This window comes from Salmo trutta, chromosome 25 (genome assembly GCF_901001165.1).
Source record: "Salmo trutta chromosome 25, fSalTru1.1, whole genome shotgun sequence".
NCBI classification, from domain to species: Eukaryota; Metazoa; Chordata; class Actinopteri; order Salmoniformes; family Salmonidae; genus Salmo; species Salmo trutta.
Window position 1 is genome coordinate 44,798,313 of NC_042981.1, and position 22,057 is coordinate 44,820,369.

Sequence of the window (22,057 nt, forward strand, 5' to 3'; positions counted from 1 at the left end):
ACCTGCGGGACAGGTACAGGATGGCAACAACAACTGCCTGAGTTACACCAGGAACGCACAATCCCTCCATCAGTGCTCAGACTGTCCGCAATAGGCTGAGAGAGGCTGGACTGAGGGCTTGTAGGCCTGTTGTAAGGCAGGTCCTCACCAGACATCACCGGCAACAACGTCGCCTATGGGCAAAAACCCACCGTCGCTTGACCAAACAGGACTGGCAAAAAGTGCTCTTCACTGATGAGTCACGGTTTTGTCTCACCAGGGGTGATGGTCGTATTCGCGTTAATCGTCGAAGGAATGCGCATTTCACCGAGGCCTGTACTCTGGAGCGGGATCGATTTGGAGGTGGAGGGTCCATCATGGTCTGGGGCGGTGTGTCACAGCATCCTCGGACTGAGCTTGTTGTCATTGCAGGCAATCTCAACGCTGTGCATTACAGGGAAGACATCCTCCTCCCTCATGTGGTACCCTTCCTGCAGGCTCATCCTGACATGACCATCCAGCATGACAATGCCACCAGCCATACTGCTTGTTCTGTACTTGATTTCCTGCAAGGGAAGTATGTCAGTGTTCCACCATGGCCAGCGAAGAGCCCGGATCTCAATCCCATTGGGGACGTCTGGGACCTGTTGGATCGGAGGGTGAGGGCTAGGGCCATTCCCCCTAGAAATCTCCAGGAACTTGCAGGTGCCTTGGTGGAAGACTGGGGTAACATCTCACAGCAAGAACTGGCACAACTGGTGCAGTCCATGAGGAGGAGATGCACTGCAGTACTTAATGCAGCTGCTGGCCACACCACATACTGACTGTTACTTTTGATTTTGACCCCCCCCTTTGTTCAGGGACACCTTACTCTATTTATGTTAGTCACATGTCTGTGGAACTTGTTCAGTTTATGTCTCAGTTGTTGAATGTTGTTATGTTCATACAAATATTTACACGTGTCATGCACAAAGGACAAAGGAGAGCTCTCGAATAAGTACCAAAACATTCAAAGGCCCTTTTCTCAAAAGTGAGTTTACAAGTTTATCAACTTTCAAAGCAGAATTACTTTCCAATTGTTCCTCAAAAATGCAGTGTATGATACACAATTTTGTAGCTGAGAGTCTACTTTTGTCCAATGTTTTTTTATTTATCAGATTTTGCTACATAAGACGGTCAGTCACATTTCCACATCATTACAACACTGTATACTGACAATGACATTTTGAAATGTCTATTATTTTGTAACTTTTGTGAGTGTAATGTTTACTGTTGATTTTTTATTGTTTATTTCATTTATTTTATTTTAATCTTTTTCACTTGCTTTGGCAATGTAAACATGTTTCCCATGCCAATAAAGCCCCTTAAATTGAAATTGAATTAAGAGTGAGATGGATGAATGGGGTTAGAGGTGGAGAGAGAGAGATTGAGAGAGAGAGAGAGATTGAGAGAGAGAGAGAGAGAGAGATTGAGAGAGAGAGAGAGATTGAGAGAGAGAGAGAGAGATTGAGAGAGAGAGAGAGAGAGAGAGAGAGAGAGAGAGAGAGAGAGAGAGAGAGAGAGAGAGAGAGAGAGAGAGAGAGAGAGAGAGTGAGTAAGGCAGCAAGCAAGAGAAGGAGTACAAGGGTAGAGAAAGAGGGTAAAATAGCGCAGCATGAGAAAGATATGAGTAGAAATCAGGGGATGGAGAAAGGAGAGTAAAAATAGTGATAGGAGGGCGTAATGAGAAAGTGAGACAATGGATGGGGAAGAATGTAGAGAGTGGCAAAGGGAGGAAGGAAAGGAATGGGAGGGCAGAGAGAAAGATGTAAAACGAGAGAGGGAGAGGAACGCGAAGGAGAGGGATTGATCTTGGATTGCTTTCATACTCATTACAACCCTGCTATCGAGCATGGGCAATTCCCCAAAACTATAATTTTTGCTGACCACTATTGATTTTACCCCCAGTGGTGGTGGGATTAGGGAGAAAGCTGAAAACGGTCAGGGAGGAGAAATGCAGACACGTGGAATGTGGAGGAGAGTGCTTATGAGAAAATGGCTACCTGTTGACGGGACTCTTCTGGCTCTGCTCCTTCTGGGCAGCGATGGCCGTCGACGTGCTGAAGCTGCGTCTGATTCCTGAATGAATGACAGACACGTGTGTGAATACACATAGACAGATTCACAAATATGTAGTACACATACTCACACTAACATAAACAAATACAAAGAAGGACACACACACACAGTGAAGGGTACCGAAATAATTGTGACATGAAGACAACTGCATATTCCATCATTAAAATGTTATCATCGTTAAGTAAGTTTATTCAGCGTTTGCATGAATATTTGAATAAATAAGGAAAAACCAAGGCCAAAAACTCACTGGCAAAAGGACGGTTGAGACGTGAGGAGGACAGCTCTGAAAGACAATCCATAGAGCCATGGATCCTGTGGAAGAATGTTAAATAAAATTAAAAAACATTTACACTAAAGCCTAAGTCTAAGACACACAATCGTTAAAGCCCTTCCTGAGTTCCAGAAACAGCAGCCTTCTTCAATAACACCCTACAAAATCGGCAGCTTTTTCTCTTACAGTACAAGGTTGAGGTCAATTCCATTTCAACTCTAGCATATTCACTACACAGGGAATGAATTGAAATTCACTAAAAGAATAGGGCAGGAAAAAAGTCGTAATTTAAAATAATTGGCTATTTCTCCAATTAAACCATTGATTATCCATCAATTTCCGGAATGGAATGAGTCGAGATGGAATTGACCCAGAACCGTTCACCCTCCATCCATCAACTCTCGAATAGACACAAATAAAATAAAAATGTGGTATCCCAGCACAAGGTGCCTGTCCAACTTGGTGGATGTGTTTGCCGCTGTGTGTCAGTGATAATAACTGGAGCTTTGAAAACCATTACCACATAGGCAGGCGAAGTGGAGAATTTAGCAAAAAAACGGCCTTATCTTGTTAGGAAAGCAGAAAAGGAGGAGGGGGGAGTGAAAGAAAGCAGAAAAAATGTGAAGAAAAAAGTAATGCCTCACTGTTTGTTATCTAATAGGTCCTGATAGCTGCTGACAGGAAGAGAAAGACAGCAAGAAGAAGAGAGCGAAAGAGTGGCTGTTCTGGCTCTCGGTGATGGAGAGAATGCGAGAGGAAGATTTCTATTAGCCCAAGCCTCGATTTAGCAGAGCGTCCCGCTTGCCCCGCAGGTTAATTAGGAAAAAAAGAGGGGAAGAATGAGAAAAGGAGTCCAGTCCTTTCAGAAAACACTCTCCTCATCACACAGTAAAAGTATGGTAAGAAAAAAAGAGAAAGAAGATGATTGCAGGTGTGGAGCTGGGAGAGGAAAAAAAATGTAAGGGGGTAGACGGAGAGAAGAAACGAGATAAAAAATTAAAAAAGTACTTTAACCAAATGGATCAACTTAAAAATAAATTACCTCATTAATTCCATCTCAACATCTACAACAAATAAGACTTACTTTCCCCTTTTCTTGATGTATGTATGTATAGTGCCGTCTACCTTTAAAATAAACTTCAATCAAATGAATCAACATCCTTGACTCTGTGTCCAGGAAAACCTCCCCATAATATTTAAATGAGTGGAACGGGATGATGTCTTGCATGAAAAAACATGTTTACATTACCAAGTACATTAATGGGGTAAACCTACACTAAGAGTATGTATTAGGCTGATTGAGAGAAGATTTGAATCCTAATCAACCCATCCAATGTGAGTACATCTGTTGTTGAAGTACAGTAGATCAATAAAGCTACAGTATTCTAGTAGTAGTCAAGCTCCTGATACTGAAAAGCCTTGTTAGTGCATAGGTCAAATTAGCTTTTGAAATTGATGTATTTTTTGGCTTCAGACAAAAGACATTGATATTAAACCATTTTTTGTATTAATAGCACAAGTCTTGCCACCAAACATTATTACTATGCATTATAACTAGTTGAAATTGCATAAAACATGACTGTCAATGTTTGGTTTTCAAAATGGTACAGCTCTTTAACCTGTTAGGGTATAGGGGGCAGTATTTTCACGGCAGGATAAAAAAATGTACCCGATTTAATCTGGTTACTAATCCTACCCAGTAACTACAATATGCATATACTTATTATATATGGATAGAAAACACCCTAAAGTTTCAAAAACTGTTTGAATGGTGTCTGTGAGTATAACAGAACTCATTTGGCAGGCAAAACCCTGAGACAGATTCTGACAGGAAGTGGATACCTGATGTGTTGAATTGACTTTAAGCCTATACCATTGAAAAACAAAGGGGGTGAGGAATGTTTTGGCACTTCCTATTGCTTCCACAAGATGTCCCCAGCCTTTACAAAGTGTTTTGAGTCTTCTACAGTGAGATCTGACTGAAGAAGAGCTTTGGAACGGCGATGGCCCATTAGACACCTGGCGTGCGAGTTGATGGTGGGTACTCTCATTCCGAAACGTTTTAAAAGAGAACCCAATGGTCCGCCTTGAATTTTATTCATGTTCTGGTTAAAAAAGGCCCTAATGATTTATGCGATACAACGTTTGACATGTTTAAATGAACGTAAATATATTTTTTCCGTTCGTGATGTGAAGTGAAGTCCGGCTGGCTTAGATCATGTGCTACAACACGGAGGTTTTTGGACATAAATGATGAGCTTTTTTGAACAAAACTACATTCGTTATGGACCTGGGATTCTTTGGAAGTGACATCTGATGAAGAGAATCAAAGGTAATGGATTATTTACATAGTATTTTCGATTTTAGATCTCTCCAACATGGCGGTTAGTCTGTATCGCAATGCGTATTTTTCTGGCGCAGTGCTCAGATTATTGCAAGGTGTGATTCCCCAGTAAGGTTAATTTTAAATCTGGCAGGTCCATTGCATTCAAGAGATGTAAATCTATAATTATTTGAATGACAATATAATATTTTACCAATGTTTTCTAATATTAATTAATTATTTTGTTGTCATGACTTGACTGCCGGTATTGGAGGGAAACGATTTCCTGAACATCAACGCCATAGTAAAACGCTGTTTTTAGATATAAATATGAACTTGATAGAACTAAAAATGCATGCATTGTCTAACATAATGTCCTAGGAGTGTCATCTGATGGAGATTGTAAAAGGTTAGTGCATAATTTTAGCTGATTTTATGGTTTTGGTGACGCCTGTCTTTGAATCGACAATACACTACACACAGCTATTGTCAATGTACTCTCCTAACATAACCTAACTTTATGCTTTCCCCGTAAAACCTTTTTGAAATCGGAAAACGTGGTTAGATTAAGGAGATGTTTATCTTTCAAAGGCTGTAAGTTAGTTGTATGTTTGAGAAATTTGAATTTTGACATTTATTTGGTTTCAAATTTGCCGCTCTTGAAATGCACCTGCTGTTGATAGGGTGCGCCACGGGTGGCACGCTAACGTCCCACATAGCCCCAAGAAGTTAACAGTTTATGCTACAGACACTAGACCACTGTTAAAAGGTCTTACAATTGCATAATGATTAGCAAACATTTGCATAAAATGAATACATTTACCACAGTACCTAACTTCCCCCATTATGTTTTTTCTGAATATAGTCAAAGGTAAATGTGAATGCCTCGCGTGCCTTGCTTTTATAAAACGGTTACCAACATATTAAAATAACTATAAATTCAATTCAAATCTTTATTTTGATAAGTAAACTCATACAACTTAATTATTCCACCAAAATACATAATCCGGCTAAAATTCTGGTTGTTAGTTATTTTGGTCATGTTGTTACAGACTCGACTCAGTCGTTAATTCTTTTTGCATAGTTGCTAAAAACAAGTTGGTTGTTTAGCAACAGAACTGACACGTGTGCAACTATGTGGCAAAACAGACCGGGTTGGCTTAAAATGTTGACAATATGTAAACTATATTTAGTCTCCAAATACTGAAAACAAATACATTTGCACAATGAGCACTTGTTGTCGCTCAAATACATTGTTACAGTTGTTGTTTAGCTAGCTAGATCATGTTTTTCATATTAGCATAGACATGACATCAGTCAAAGCACTCAAAGCAAGACATGGTATGAATAACAAGATACAACGAGAAGAAACGAGTCATCTTCAATTCCCCATAAGGCAGCTTCTTGTCATTGTTACTAGCTACACAATTTTTACACAAAAAGTATGTGGACACCCCTTCAAATTAGTGGATTGAGCTATTTCAGCCACACCTGTCGCTGACAGGTGTATAAAATCGAGCACACCGCCATGCAATCTCTATAGACAAACATTGTCAGTAGAATGGCCTTACTGAAGAGCTCAGTGACTTTCAACGTGGCACCGTCATAGGATACCACCTTTCCAACAACTCAGTTTGTCAAATTTCTGCTAATGCTGACCCGGTTAACTGTAAGTGCTATTATTGTGAACCTCTAGGAGCAACACCAACGGCTCAGCCGCGAAGTGGTAGGCCACACAAGCACACAGAACGGGACCGGTGAGTGTTGAAAATTGTCTGTCCTCGGTTACAACACTCACTACCAAGTTCCATACTGCCTCTAGAAGCAACCTCAGCACAAGAACTGTTCGTTGGGAGCTTCATGAAATGTGTCTCCATGGCCGAGCAGCCGCACACAAGCCTAAGATCACCATGCACAATGCCAAGCGTCGGCCGGAGTGGTGTAAAGCACGTCGCCGTTGGACTCTAGAGCAGTGGAAATGCGTTCTCTGGAGTGATGAATCACGCTTCACCATCAGGCAGTGCAACGGACAAATCTGGGTTTGACAGATGCAAGGAAAACACTACCTGCCCCAATGCATAGTACCATGTGTAAACTTTGGTGGAGGAGGAATAACGATCTAGGGCTGTTTAACTTGTTTGGGATAGGGGGCAGTATTTTCACATTCGGATGAAAAGCGTGCCCAAAGTAAACTGCCTGCTACTCAGGCCCAGAAGCTAGGATATGCATCTAATTTGGATAGAAAACACTCTAAAGCTTCTAAAACTGTTAAAATAATGTCTGTGAGTATAACATAACTTATTTGGCAGGCGAAACCCCGAGGACAAACCATCCAGGAAAAACTTTTTTTCAGGTGACTCTGTTTTCCATTGGTTTTCCATGGGAACCTAGATTTCTGTGGCACTTGGTTGCAGTTCCTATTGCTTCCACAACATGTCAACAGTCTTCAGAAATTTGTTTTTTTTTTCCTTTAGAGAAATGAAGAAGTATGGCTTTTCAGAACGAGGGTCCAGCCGAGTGAACTATACTGTTTTGATGCGCGCTCCAGGTCATGCGCTTCACATTGTTTTTATCCAGTATTGAACACAGTTTATCCCATCTTAAATTTTAGCGATTATTTACCTTTTAAAATACCTAAAGTTGGATTAGGAAAGTTGTTTGAAATGTTTGGACAGCATTTACAGGTAATTTATTAGATATTTTGTAGTCATGCTGGGCGAGTTGGAACCGGTGTTTTTCTCAATCAAATGCGCCAAATAAATGGACATCTTGGAGATATAACGACGGAATTAATTGAACAAAAAGGACCATTTGTGATGTTTATGGGACATATTGGAGTGCCAACAGAAGAAGTTCTTCAAAGGTAAGGCATGAATTATATCATTATTTCTGTGTTTTGTGTCGCGCCTGGCGGGTTGAAATGTGATTCTCATGTGCTTGTTTGATGGGGTGCTGTCCTCAGATAATCGCATGGTTTGCTTTCGCCGTAAAGCCTATTTGAAATCTGACACGGTGGCTAGATTAACAAGAAGATAAGCTTTAATTTGGTGTATTGCACTTGTGAATGTATGAAAGTTAAATATTTGTAAAAAAAAAATCAATTAATTTCACGCTCTGCAGTTTCACCGGATGTTGTCGAAACGTTCCGCTAGCGGAACCCCTATCCCGAACAGGTTTTAACATGGTTCGGGCTAGGCCCCTTAGTTCCAGTGAAGGGAAATCTTAGCGCTATAGCAAACAATGACATTCTAGACGATCTGTGCTTCCAACTTTATGGCAACAGTTTGGGGAAGAACCTTTCCTATTTCAGCATGACAATGCCCCTGTGCACAAAGCGAGGTCCATACAGAAATGGTTTGTGGAAGGACTGAACTGGCCTGCGCACAGTCCGAACCTCAACCCCATCTTTGGCATGAATTGGAACTCCGACTGCGAACCAGGCCTGATCGCCCAAAATCAGTGTCTGACCTCACTAATGGTCTTGTGGCTGAATGGAAGCAAGTCCCCGCAGCAATGTTCCAACATCTAGTGGAAAGCCTTTCCTGAAGAGTGGAGGCTGATATAGCATCAAAAGGGATACCAACTCCATATTAATGCCCATTATTTTGGAATGAGATGTTCGACGAGCAGATGTTCACATACTTTTGGTCACGTAGTGTATATGACAGTTCAGAACCATCATAACACACACCTACCGGCACACTTAATTTTTGGGACATTTTCAGCCAACCCATTCTAAACAAAAAGGTCTGGAGGAAACCTGGAACTATCCCTACGGTGAAGCATCGTGCTGGCAGCGTCATGCTGTGGGGATGTGTTTCAGCGGCAGGGACTGGGAAATTAGTCAGGATCGAGGGAAAGATGAATGAAACAAAGTAGAGAGAGATCCTTGATGAAAACCTGCTCCAGGGCATTCAGGACCTCAGACTGGAGCGAAGGTTCACCTTCCAACAGGACAATGACCCTAAGCACACAGCCAAGCCAATGCAGGAGTGGCCCAGCCAGAGCCCTTACCATCCCTGTCTCCTCTCCCCCAGTGTGAAGACTGTGTATAATGAGCCCGACAACACTCTCATGGCTATCAATGATCAGGACAAACTGCGCTGGTGGTAGAACACCCAGACCGGGCATGCCCACTGACTAGCCTAATTTACAGCTGCAACACACACACACAGGCTAATGGAAGTTAATGGGGCCTAATGGAGTGTACTGTAATATGTGATGAGACTTCAGCCCCTTTATTATTGTCAGTGTTAGTCTAATGTAGTGAACAGTGTTACAATCTAATGTAGCATACTGTAAAACAGTAGTGTATGGTCCAACAATGTGACCATTATTAGAGACTGCTGGAGGGTAATATACTGGACCGGTCTGCCTTCTTGTTCAATGGAGTTGAATGAAACCTCAGGAACTGGCATCAGAAAAGAAAAACAAAACATGGAAGAAAGAGGTGTACAGCAAGGCACAATAGAGGTAAGCATGTCTCCATCTATCTTTATTACCTCACGCTACAGTAAAACTATCTCTGTGATGCTAAAGGCCTTTGAAGACTGTATATCGGATTCAGACTTTTACAATTATCACGTCACACTGCGCGATGTCACCAAATTAAAATCTTGATATCAATCTGGACAGATTATATGATTTTGTTCAGTTCTGTCGTCACATTCTGCGAGTGGATTGCGAGGCTACGTCAGCCAACATAGGCTACGTCAACTGCAGCAATGTATTTGATCTGCGCTTGTGCCAGCAGTGCAAGCCTCTCTCTCTATGCTTATATACAAGTGAAGTGAGTTCGGAAAAACTAAAAGTAGGCCTATGCATCGAAGAAATTGTTTTCACATACCGACGTTATATGTCCGAACTCAGAATCAAACTATTACACTAATCTGACTATTCACAAAAATCATATTATTGTGTGCATACTCGGTGCCGCCCGTGTTCCTATCGGTCAGTCACTGGGATCGGCTCGTAACACCAGCCACACTACACAATAAAGGCAAAACAATTCTGACACTGCCAGAACTTTGTCTGAGTCTACCATGTAGCGGTACTTAAATCGGCAGACCTTGAAGCCACCTCCAGCTGCGCAGAGGTCGTTACAGTACAGTACACCCTGGATTCATCTCAATTTTGAACTGATATGCAGCCAGGACACTTCAATTGTAAAGCACCTCTATAAAAAAATATATTGTTGCTTTGATTGAATTTATTTTGGGTAACAGACATATATATTTGAAGTCAGACGTTTAAATGTATTTGGCAAGGTGTATGTTAACACAGTTTTTCACAATTCGCGACATTTAATCCTAGTAAAAATTCCCTGTCTTAGGTCAGTTTGGATTACCACTTTATTTTAAGAATGTGAAATGTCAGAATAATAGTAGAGAGAATGATTTATTTCAGATATATCTTTCATCAAATTTCCAGTGGGTCAGAAGTTTACATGCACTCAATTAGTATTTGGTAGCATTGCCTTTAAATTGTTTAACTTGGGTCTAACGTTTCGGGGAGCCTTCCACAAGCCTCCCACAAAACGTTGGGTGAATTTTGTCCCATTCCTCTTGACAGAGCTGGTGTAACTGAGTCAGGTTTGTAGGCCTCCTTGCTCGCACATGCTTTTCCAGTTCTGCCCACAAACTCTCTGTAGGATTGAGGTCAGGGCTTTGTGATGGCCACTCCAATACCTTGACTTTTTTGCCACAACTTTGGAAGTATGATTGGGATCATTGTCAATTTGGAAGACCCATTTGCGACCAAGCTTTAACTTCCTGAATGACGTCTTGAGATGTAGCTTCAATATATCCACATAATTTTCCTTCCTCATGAGGCCATCTATTTTGTGAAGTGCACCAGTCCCTCCTGCAGCAAAGCACCCCCACAACATGTTGCTCCCATCCCCGTGCTTCACGGTTGGGATGGTGTTCTTCGGCTTGCAAGCCTCCCCCCTTTTCCTCCAAACATAATGATGGTCATTATGGCCAAGCAGTTTGTTTCATCAGACTAGAGGACATTTCTCCAAAAAGTCAGATCTTTGTCCCCATGTGCAGTTGCAAACTGTAGTCTGGCTTTTTTTATGGCAGTTTTGGAGCAGTGGCTTCTTCCTTGCTGAGTGGCCTTTCAGGTTATGTCGATATAGGACTTGTTTTACTGTGGATATAGATACGTTTGTACCGGTTTCCTCCAGCATCTTCACAGGGTCCTTTGCTGCAGTTCTGGGATTGATTTGCACTTTCGTACCAAAGTACGTTCATCTCTAGGAGACAGAATGTGTCTCCTTCCTGAGTGGTATGACGGCTGCGTGGTCCCATGGTGTTTATACTTGCGTACTTTTGTTTGTGCAAATGAACGTGGTACCTTCAGGCGTTTGGAAATTGCTCCCAAGGATGAAACAGACTTGTGGAGGTCTACAATTGTTTTCCTGAAGTCTTGGCTGATTTCTTTTGATTTTCCCATGATGTAAAGCAAAGAGGCACTGAGTTTGAAGGTAGGCCTTGAAATACATCCACAGGTACACCTCCAATTGACTCAAATGATGTCAATTAGCCTATCAGAAGCTTCTAAAGCCATGACATAATTTTCTGGGATTTTCAAAGCTGTTTAAAGGCACAGTCAACTTAGTGTATGTAAACTTCTGACCCACTGGAATTGTGATACAAGAGAAATTGTGTCTGTAAACAATTGTTGGAAAAATGACTTGTGTCATGCACAATGTAGATGTCCTAACTGACTTGCCAAAACTATAGTTTGTTAACAAGAAATGTGTGGAGTGGTTAAAAAACGAGTTTTAATGACTCCAGCCTAAGTGTATGTAAACTTCCGACTTCAACTGTACAATGTGGACCCAGAGGATATCACTTGAAAGTATTTAATCACATTTGATCACATCAGAAGATAACCTCCTCGCAATCTCCAAAATACAACAGCAACAGGACAACTTTGTTTGGATGTAGTAAAAGACCATGCACCGAAACTGAAGAGCTAGCTAACAATCTCCTTTTCCATGTGGAAAAAAACGGAGGACAGAGACTTGCTAGCTACGTTAGCTAGCTAGCTGGGATTTTCTATAAGGAATCTGCCTGCCAAAAAAAGCTTCTCCCAAGTGGGTGTGACACCTACTCCCTTTGCCTGCTGGATTGCTGCATGGATTCCACCTGGCGATCTGTTTACCATCTGCCCTTGCCTGTCTCCCCCTGTCTGGTACAGGTACTCCTGCCACACTGCCCCCTCTCTCGCGAGGTTTCGCTCGCCTCCAGTACACACGCACTGTTGGGGCGAGTGACTCTGAACTTACAATGGCTAGCCCCAAGTTGTTCTATGTAAAGTCCATGGAGAATAATAAGAGCACCTCCTCCCAGCTGCCCACTGCACTGAGGCCAAGAAACACTGTCACCACCGATAAATCCACTATAATTGAGAATTTCAATAAGCATTTTTCTACGGCTGGCCATGCTTTCCACCTGGCTACCCCTACCCCGGTCAACAGCCCTGCACTCCCCACAGCAACTTGCCCAAGCCTCCCCCATTTCTCCTTCACCCAAATCCAGATAGCTGATGTTCTTAAAGAACTGCAAAACCTGGACTCCTACAAATGAGCTGGGCAAGACAATCTGGACCTCTCTTTTTAAAATGATCTGCTGAAATGGTTGCAACCCCTATTACTAGCCTGTTCAACCTCTCTTTCGTATTGTCTGAGATTCCCAAAGATTGGAAAGCTGCCGCGGTCAAGACACTCTAGTCCCAAATTGCTACAGACCTATATCTATCCTACCCTGCCTTTCTAAGGTCTTCGAAAGCCAAGTCAACAAACAGATTACCGACCACTTCGAATCCCACCGTACCTTTCCGCTATGCAATCTGGTTTCTGAGCTGGTCATGGGTGCACCTCAGCCATGCTCAAGGTCCTAAACAATATCATAACCGCCATCGATAAGAGACATTACTGTGCAGCCGTAGTCAGACCTGGCCAAGGCTTTCGACTCTGTCAATCACCGCATTCTTATTAGCAGACTCAACAGCCTTGGTTTCTCAAATGATTGCCTCGCCTGGTTCACCAACTACTTCTCTGATAGAGTTTAGTGTGTCAAATCGGAGGGCCTGTTGTCCGGACCTCTTGCAGTCTCTATGGGGGTGCCACAGGGTTCAATTCCCGGGCCGACTCTCTTCTCTGTATACATCAATGATGTCGCTCTCGCTGCTGGTGAGTCTCTGATCCACCTCTATGCAGACGACACCATTCTGTATACTTCTGGCCCTTCTTTGGACACTGCGTTAACTAACCTCCAGGCGAGCTTCAATGCCATACAACTCTCCTTCCATGGCCTACAACTGCTCTTAAATCCAAATAAAACTAAGTGCATGCTCTTCAACCGATCACTGCCCGCACCTACCCGCCCGTCCAGCATCACTACTCTGGACGGTTCTGACTAAGAACATGTGGACAACTACAAATACCTAGGTGTCTGGCTAGACTGTAAATTCTCCTTCCAGACTCACATAAGCATTTCCAAAGTAAAGTTCCCCCTTATCTCAGCTCAATGGTCACCATAGCAGCACACACCGTAGCACGCGCTCCAGCAGGTATATCTCACTGGTCACCCCCAAAGCCAATTCCTCCTTTGGCCGCCTCTCCTTCAAGTTCTCTGCTGCCAATGACTGGAATGAACTGCAAAAATCTCTGAAGCTGGAGACTTACCTCGTATACTAGCTTTAAGCACCAGCTGTCAGAGCAGCTCACAGATCACTTCACCTGTACATAGCTCATCTGTAATTAGCCCATCCAATCTACCTCATCCCCATACTGTACTTATTTATTTATCTTGCACCCCAGTATCTCTACTTATACATTAATCTTCTGTACATCCTACCATTCCAGTGTTTAATTGCTATATTGTAATTACTTCACCACCATGGCCTATTTATTGCCTTACCTCTCTTATCCTACCTAATTTGCACATGCTGTATATAGATTTTCTACTGTATTATTGATTGTATGTTTGTTTATTCCATGTGTAACTCTGTGTTGTTGTATGTGTTGTACTGCTTTGCTTTATCTTGGCCAGGTCGCAGTTGCAAATGAGAACTTGTTCTCAACTAGCCTACCTGGTTAAATAAAGGTGAAATAAAAAAAATAAAAAAGGCTAGGGGGCAGTATTCGGAAGTTCGGATGACTGACGTGCCCAAAGTAAACTGCCTGTTACTCAGGCCCAGAAGCTAGGTTATGCATATAATTGGTAGCATTTGGATAGAAAACACTCTGAACTTTGTAAAACTGTTAAAATAATGTCTGTGAGGATAACAGAACTGATATGGCAGGCAAAAACCCGAGGAGAATCCATCCAGATGTATTTATTTTTTTGGAGGTCACAGGCCATTCCAATGCTTGTCTATGGGATATTCAAAGTAATTCCTCCCAGATTGCAGTTCCTATGGCTTACACTACATGTCAACAGTCTTTAGAAAGGGTTTCAGGCTTGTTTTTTGAAAGTTAGTAGTTGTAGTTTTTGAAGGTGTCTCTCATTAGGACTGTAGTCTTGTGGCGTGCGTGGATGAGGGCGCGCACTTCGTTATTTATCTCCGGTATTGTCTTAAATTGTATCATTTATTTACATATTAGCGTACCTGAGGATTGATTACAAACATTGTTTGACTTGTTTGGACGACGTTTACCGGTAACTTTTGGGATTCCTTTGTCTGCATATTGAATGAGTGGAACGGGTGGATTACTTAATCAAACGCGTCAACAAAACTGACTTTTTGGGATATAAAGAAGGACTTTATCGAACAAAAACAACCATTTGAAGATCTTCCTCTGTTTGCAATCCCAAGGGTCCCAGCTACACAAAAGGTAAGCGATTTATTTTATCACTATTTCAGATTTTTTTGAAGCCTCTGCTGGTTTGAAAAATGTTTTTAATGCTGGAGTATGCGCTGTCCTCAGATAATCGCATGATATGCTTTTGTCGTAAAGCCTTTTTGAGATCTGACAACGCGGTTGGATTAACAAGAAGTTAAGCTTTTAAACGATTTAAGACACTAGACACTTTGTATTTTGAATGTTGCGCTCTGCAATTTCACCAGATGTTGTCGAGGTGGGGTGCTAGCATCCCACCTAGCCCAAAGAGGTTTTAACACTAGAACCTTAATACCAAAAATGTATCAATTAAAAGTGTGGGTTCACAGCTCCAATCCAGATGTGTTGATCATTACTGAGACGGGACTAAGAAAGAGTGTTTTGAACACTGATGTTAACCGTTCTGGTTATAACCTTTTTCGGCAAGACAGATCTTCTAAAGATGGTGGAGTGGCAATCTTTACCAAGGAACACCTTCAGTGCTCGGTTGTCTCCACCAAGTCTGCCCCAAAATAATTTGATTTACTGGTTTTAAGCATTTTCATGACTTTCCCTCTTGGGTGAGGAGCATAGGCGCCAGATTCGATCGGCACAGGGCTGACAGATAGCCAGATCCCCTCCCCCTCCCACCAGTTTTAATGATTTAACCTGTTAGGGTATAGGGGGCAGTATTTTCACGGCAGGATAAAAAAATGTACCCGATTTAATCTGGTTACTAATCCTACCCAGTAACTACAATATGCATATACTTATTATATATGGATAGAAAACACCCTAAAGTTTCAAAAACTGTTTGAATGGTGTCTGTGAGTATAACAGAACTCATTTGGCAGGCAAAACCCTGAGACAGATTCTGACAGGAAGTGGATACCTGATGTGTTGAATTGACTTTAAGCCTATACCATTGAAAAACAAAGGGGGTGAGGAATGTTTTGACACTTCCTATTGCTTCCACAAGATGTCCCCAGCCTTTACAAAGTGTTTTGAGTCTTCTACAGTGAGATCTGACCGAATAAGAGCCTTGGAACTGTGATGGCCCATTAGACACCTTGCGCGCGAGTTGATGGTGGGTACTCTCATTCCGAAACGTTTTAAAAGAGAACCCAATGGTCCGCCTCGAATTTTATTCATGTTCTGGTTAAAAAAGGCCCTAATGATTTATGCGATACAACGTTTGACATGTTTGAACGAACGTAAATATATTTTTTCCGTTCGTGAAGTGAAGTCCGGCTGGCTTAGATCATGTGCTAACAACACGGAGGATTTTGGACATAAATGATGAGCTTTTTTGAACAAAACTACATTCGTTATGGACCTGGGATTCTTTGGAAGTGACATCTGATGAAGAGAATCAAAAGGTAATGGATTATTTACATAGTATTTTCGATTTTAGATCTCTCCAACATGGCGGTTAGTCTGTATCGCAATGCGTATTTTTCTGGGCGCAGTGCTCAGATTATTGCAAAGTGTGATTTCCCAGTAAGGTTAATTTTAAATCTGGCAAGTCCATTGCGTTCAAGAGATGTAAATCTATAATTCTTTGAATGACAATATAATATTTTACCAATGTTTTCTAATATCAATTAATTATTTTGTTGTCATGACTTGACTGCCGGTATTGGAGGGAAACGATTTCCTGAACATCAACGCCATAGTAAAACGCTGTTTTTAGATATAAATATGAATTTGATAGAACTAAAAATGCATGCATTGTCTAACATAATGTCCTAGGAGTGTCATCTGATGGAGATTGTAAAAGGTTAGTGCATAATTTTAGCTGATTTTATGGTTTTGGTGACGCCTGTCTTTGAATCGACAATGCATTACACACAGCTATTATCAATGTACTCTCCTAACATAACCTAACTTTATGCTTTCCCCGTAAAACCTTTTTGAAATCGGACAACGTGGTTAGATTAAGGATATGTTTATCTTTCAAAGGCTGTAAATTAGTTGTATGTTTGAGAAATTTGAATTTTGACATTTATTTGGTTTCAAATTTGGCGCTCTTGAAATGCACCTGCTGTTGATAGGGTGCGCCACGGGTGGCACGCTAACGTCCCACATAGCCCCAAGAAGTTAACAACCGGATCGTAAATACCTTGCAGGAACTCTCTCCCCCACTCTGCAGAAACGGAAGTTAAAAATGCCTTTGTTTCCACAGAGAGAGACTTTGCAGTACTGTAACATCAAAAGGTTGGACTTTGAGACAATATTCCTTACACAAAGAATGTGGGAATTGGTCGAGAAGGACTTAAAGAACAATTATGTCAAATCAGTTGTTGCTTTGGGATATCATTAAGGACAGTATAACCAAATAATGGTAACTCAACAAATGTATACGTCCCATTTATCAGATTGACATCTAACTGTTGTGGAACTTATATGATAAAATATGAAACTATTTGTGAGATTAAATTTAATTTTAGCCTTCTAAAGTTTTACTCAGTCAGTAACCACACCCACGTGAGCACTGACCATGTGTCAACGTGATGGAACCGCCCTCCAAGGAGGGGGCATAAAAGGACAGCTAACAAAATGTACATATGACCAGAGAATGTGAGGACCATCCACACATTGAAATGGTTGGAATCTCTACAGACCAGCATACGGACGGTAAGCCGGATGTGTAAAATGGATAGACTCCATATTAGACCAGTGTGACCGACAGCGTGTGCTGAAAGGTACGAAATGGTTAGAAAATCTGAAACTTTCAACAGAGAAGAAGAAAATCACTTCCAGACCAGAAAACATGGAGACTCTTGAAGAAGAAGACTACACAGGAACATTCAGTCTGCAGCTGTTTATGCACTGTTAGCCTAAGAAACTCGACCGAAGACGAGAGACAAAGAACAATTTCCTCTCACCACTACAGGTATCTCTCTAGGGTATCTATTCTAAACAAACAGAGTGAAGAATAAGGCCTGCTGAACACCGCGTGGTACACCTCTGGAAGATACATTCTAACAGACACTCTGAGACCAACCTACTACAACTACAAAGGACATGGTGACCTCTGGGGGAGAACCAGAGACTTACACAACCAGAGACTTCCTGTTGACTGACTCCACAGACTGATCAGCGAGACGACAAAGACATACAAGCGTAAATATGTGTTGCATTTCTAAATCCGAATGAGCGGTTGTTTGGGTGCTAAGTATCCATATTTACAATGAGCGTACTATTCAACTGTATGTACGATAGTTTAATTCCTTTGTCTTCTCCCGCTCCCCCCCTTCATTGACTTTTCATTGCGTCATGTTAGTAACCAATGTATAATCTATCCTTTGTGTGTGTTTATGTAATTCTTTGTGATTATTTAGTTAGTAAATAAATATTTAAGCCAATTTGTGTATCGATGATTCATCATGGAGACTAGTGTTCATGCAGATTTAAAGTCAATGACGTTCAGAATGAGACCGATGAGGTAATCATGATAATTAATGATGACTGGTATAACAATATATTTCTATCTTTAGAGTTAATTCGGGAAACAGTAGATCATTAAAGAAACTTTTTCCGTGGTGCCCCAAGATTGCCAATGAGTTAATTGTTACACGAGTAATTAAAACGTAATAATTAAGCATGGTCAATTGATTTGATAAACTAATCATCATCACATTAAAAACGGTACCAACGTCACGAAAGTAGTAAACTTTCAAATAGCTCTTTGTTGACTGTTGCTGGGTGTTATCGTCCACCATCAGCACCGGCCCGTATTCTAAGCTCTCTCCTGGCCCCTTACATTAAATCTGGATTTGACCTGCTAGGTGACGTAAATAGGGACACGCTTAACCAACTGACCAAGTCTTAAAGAAACGGGACTCCCTAAATCTTTCTCAGATTGCATTGAAGGCAGCCACGGTGTGTCTTTTATTTAAGGCCAATTTCTATTAGGCCCTGTTTATCAAACGTGTTGGAAAAAATGGCCAATATTCAACTGATTGGCTTTCTTGATGTCTATAGTATGCTCTCTGGTACGCAATCTGGTTTCCGCTCAGGTTTTGGATGTGTCACTGCAACCTTAAAGGTCCTAAATTATGTCACCATTGCCCTTGATTCTAAGCAATATTGTGCTGCTATTTTTATTGATTTGGCCAAAGCGTTTGATACGGTAGACCATTCAATTCTTGTGGGCCAGCTATGGAGTATTGGTGTCTCTGAAGGGTCTTTAGCCTAGTTTGCCAACTACCTCTCTCAAAGAGTGCAGTGTATAAAGTCAGAGCATCTCCTGTCTCAGCAACTGCCTGTCACCAAGCGAGTACCCCAATGCTCGATCCTAGTCCCCTCGCTCTTTTCAATTTACATCAAAATACCTCAGGCAGTAGGAAGCTCTCTCATCCATGTATGTGCAGATGATACAGTCTTATACTCAGCTGGTCCCTCCCCATTCTTAGTGTCCAACACGCTTTCTCTGCCCTTAAAACCTCTTGAGCGTCTCGTCCCGCAAGCGGGATCAACATCCAGCGAAAAACTCCTAGCGACATTAGCATAACGAAATTTAATATATATATTTTTTTCAAATATAGGACTGTCTCATATCGTTTTATAGATACACCTCTCCTGATTCGACCCACGTCGTCCGATTTCAAAAAGGTTTTACAGGAAAAGCAAAACATTAGATTATGTTAGAGGAGTACATCGTAAAAGTAGCTACATAGCCATTTTCCGACCAACCACATGCATCACAAATAACCAAAAAACAGCTAAATGCAGCACTAACCTTTTACAAACTTCATCAGATGACACACCTAGGACATCATGTTACACAAAGCATGCATTCTTTTGTTCAATAAAGTTCATATTTATATATAAAAACAGCATTTTACATCGGCACCTGACGTTGACTAACTATTTTCCGTCAAATGCATCAGATGAAACAGCGCTACAATTTACTAAATTACTATTCGAAAACATTTTTAAAATGTAATATTGTCATTCTAAGATTTATAGATGAATATCTCTTGAAAGCACCTGTCATACCAGATTTAAAAATAACTTTACTGGGTAATCACACTTTGCGATAAAAGGGGATGCGATACTCAGAAAATTAGCTGGTAAACCTAGCTCGGCGCCATCTTGGAACAATCGCATATCACATCTAATCTTGTATAATATTGTCAATAATCCCTTACCTTTAGTTGTCTTCATCAGAAAGTACTTCCAGGAATCCCAGGTCCTGAACAAATGTATTTTCGGTCGAAAAAGTCCATCCTTTATGTTCCATTAGCTTGCTGTTGTTATCGCGTCTGAAGGCTGTATCCAACTGCTCCGTCGTGCGCGGGACAGCATTTTCAAAAAAAACTTTTTCCCCTCATTTAGGTTCGTTCAAACATGTCAAACGTTGTATAACATTAATCTTCAGGGCCTGTTTCAACAAGAGAGCCAATAAGATTCGAGGGGGACGATTGTATTGTGTTTCAAAACGTTTCCAAAGGTGGGGGTAGACACGGCCGCCGACGTCACAATGCTGATGGCCCTCCTACTGTTACCAATTTCCACAGCGTCTCATTCATTCAGTTTCGACAGTAGAAGGCTCAAAACACTTTGTAAAGACTGGGGACATCTAGTGGAAGCAATAGAAAGTGCTCAATGAACGATAGCTCACTGTGTGAATAATAGGCAAAGCTGTGAAGTCGAGTCCACAATTCAGAATTCCACTTCCTGTTTCAATCGGTCTCGGGGTTTTGACTGCCATATGAGTTCTGTTATACTCACAGACACCATTCAAACAGTTTTAGAAACTTTAGGGTGTTTTCTATCCACAGGTATTAATTATATGCATATCCTAGCTTCTGAGTTAGATTAGTAGGCCGTTGAAAATGGGCACGAATTTTTTCCAAAATGCGCTGTGGCGCCCCCTATCCTAGGGTAACGTCAAGAGGTTTTAACCTTGTTCTGAACACCTCCAAAACAAAGGTCATGTGGTTTGGTAAGAAAAATGCTCCTCTCCCCACCGGTGTGATTACTACCTCTGAGGGTTTAAAGCTTGAGGTAGTCACCTCATACAAGTACTTGGGAGTATGGCTAGACGGTACACTGTCCTTCTCTCAGCACATATCAAAACTGCAGGCTAAGGTAAAATCTAGACTTGGTTTCCTCTATCGTAATCACTCTACTTTTACCCCAGCTGCCAAACTAACCCTGATTCAGATGATCATCCTACCCATGCGAGGGTGCTCTCGAGTGGCTAGATGTTTTTTTTACCATTCGGCCAACAGATTTGCCACCAATGCTACTTATAGGACACATCACTGCACTCTATACTCCTCTGTAAACTGGTCATCTATGTATACCCGTCGCAAGACCCACTGGTTGATGCTTTTTTATAAAACCCTCTTAGACCTCACTCCCCCTATCTGAGATACCTACTGCAGCCCTCATCCTCCACATACAACACCCGTTCTGCCAGTCACATTCTGTTAAAAGGTCCCTAAAGCACACACATCCCTGGGTCGCTCCTCTTTTCAGTTCGCTGCAGCTAGCGACTGGAACGAGCTGCAAAAACCCCTCAAACTGGACATTTTTATCACCAACACTTCATTAAAAGACTCAATCACGGACACTTACCGACAGTTGTGGCTGCTTCGCATTATTTATTGTTCAAATCAAAGGTTATTGGTCACCTTCACGTATTTAGCAGATGTTATTGCGGGTGTAGCGAAATGCTTGTGTTTCTAGCTCCGACAGTGCAGTAATATCTAACATCTAATAACAAGTAATATCTAACAATTTCACAGCAATACACACAAATCTAAGTAAAGGAATGGAATTAAGAATAAATAAATATATGAATGAGCAATGTCAGACTGGCATAGACTAAGATACAGTAGAATAGAATACAATATATACATATGAGATGAGTAATGCAAAATATGTAAACATTATTAAAGTGACTAGTGTTCAATTTATTAAAGTTGCCAGTGATTTCAAGTCTATGTATATAGGGCAGCAGCCTCTAATGTGCTAGTGATGGCTATTTGACAGTCTGATGTCCTTGAGATTGAAAGACAGAAAAACAGCTTCTGTCCCAGCTTTGATGCACCTGTACTGACCTCACCTTCTGGATGATAGCGGCGTGAATAGGCAGTGGCTCGGGTGGTTATTGTCCATGATGATCGATCTGGCCTTCCTGTGACATCGGGTGTTGTACCATCTCATTATGATGAATCATCAATTCCTAATTATTGATTGGTTTGTTAATTGTTTTAGTGTTATGTCTCCTGTGTGTGTGTGTTTGTGTGGGGATGCATTCACAGACACAGCGATCAGCTTGTTGGGGGTGAACTGGGAGCACAGTGCTATAGCCGGTGGGACAGAGGAGACGGCAACAGAGGGGACTTCATCCTGAGCCCTATACTACGAATCATGTTTGACGAGTTAGCGAGGTAACTGTGGTCAACTCTGAGTTCAACCTGGAATAACCAGTACCATGACAGTGGCCAGGTTAATTTCTATGGCAATGAAGCCTTCAGAACTAACCTGCTCCGGGGCAGGCTAACTCAGGGCTAAC

At 41.6% G+C, this 22,057-nt stretch overlaps 1 protein-coding gene across 3 annotated transcripts in view; it reads right to left on the bottom strand.

Moving 5' to 3' along the window:
- LOC115162611 (CAP-Gly domain-containing linker protein 4) overlaps positions 1-22,057 on the bottom strand; it is a 101,670-nt gene that overhangs the window by 7,348 nt on the left and 72,265 nt on the right. For all 3 annotated transcript variants that reach the window (XM_029714076.1, XM_029714075.1, XM_029714074.1), the window contains 2 exons: positions 2,345-2,409; positions 2,022-2,097 (listed from right to left, as the gene is read on the bottom strand). In XM_029714076.1, coding sequence (XP_029569936.1) covers positions 2,022-2,097; positions 2,345-2,409 — 141 coding nt within the window. The remainder of the gene's footprint in view (positions 1-2,021; positions 2,098-2,344; positions 2,410-22,057) is intronic.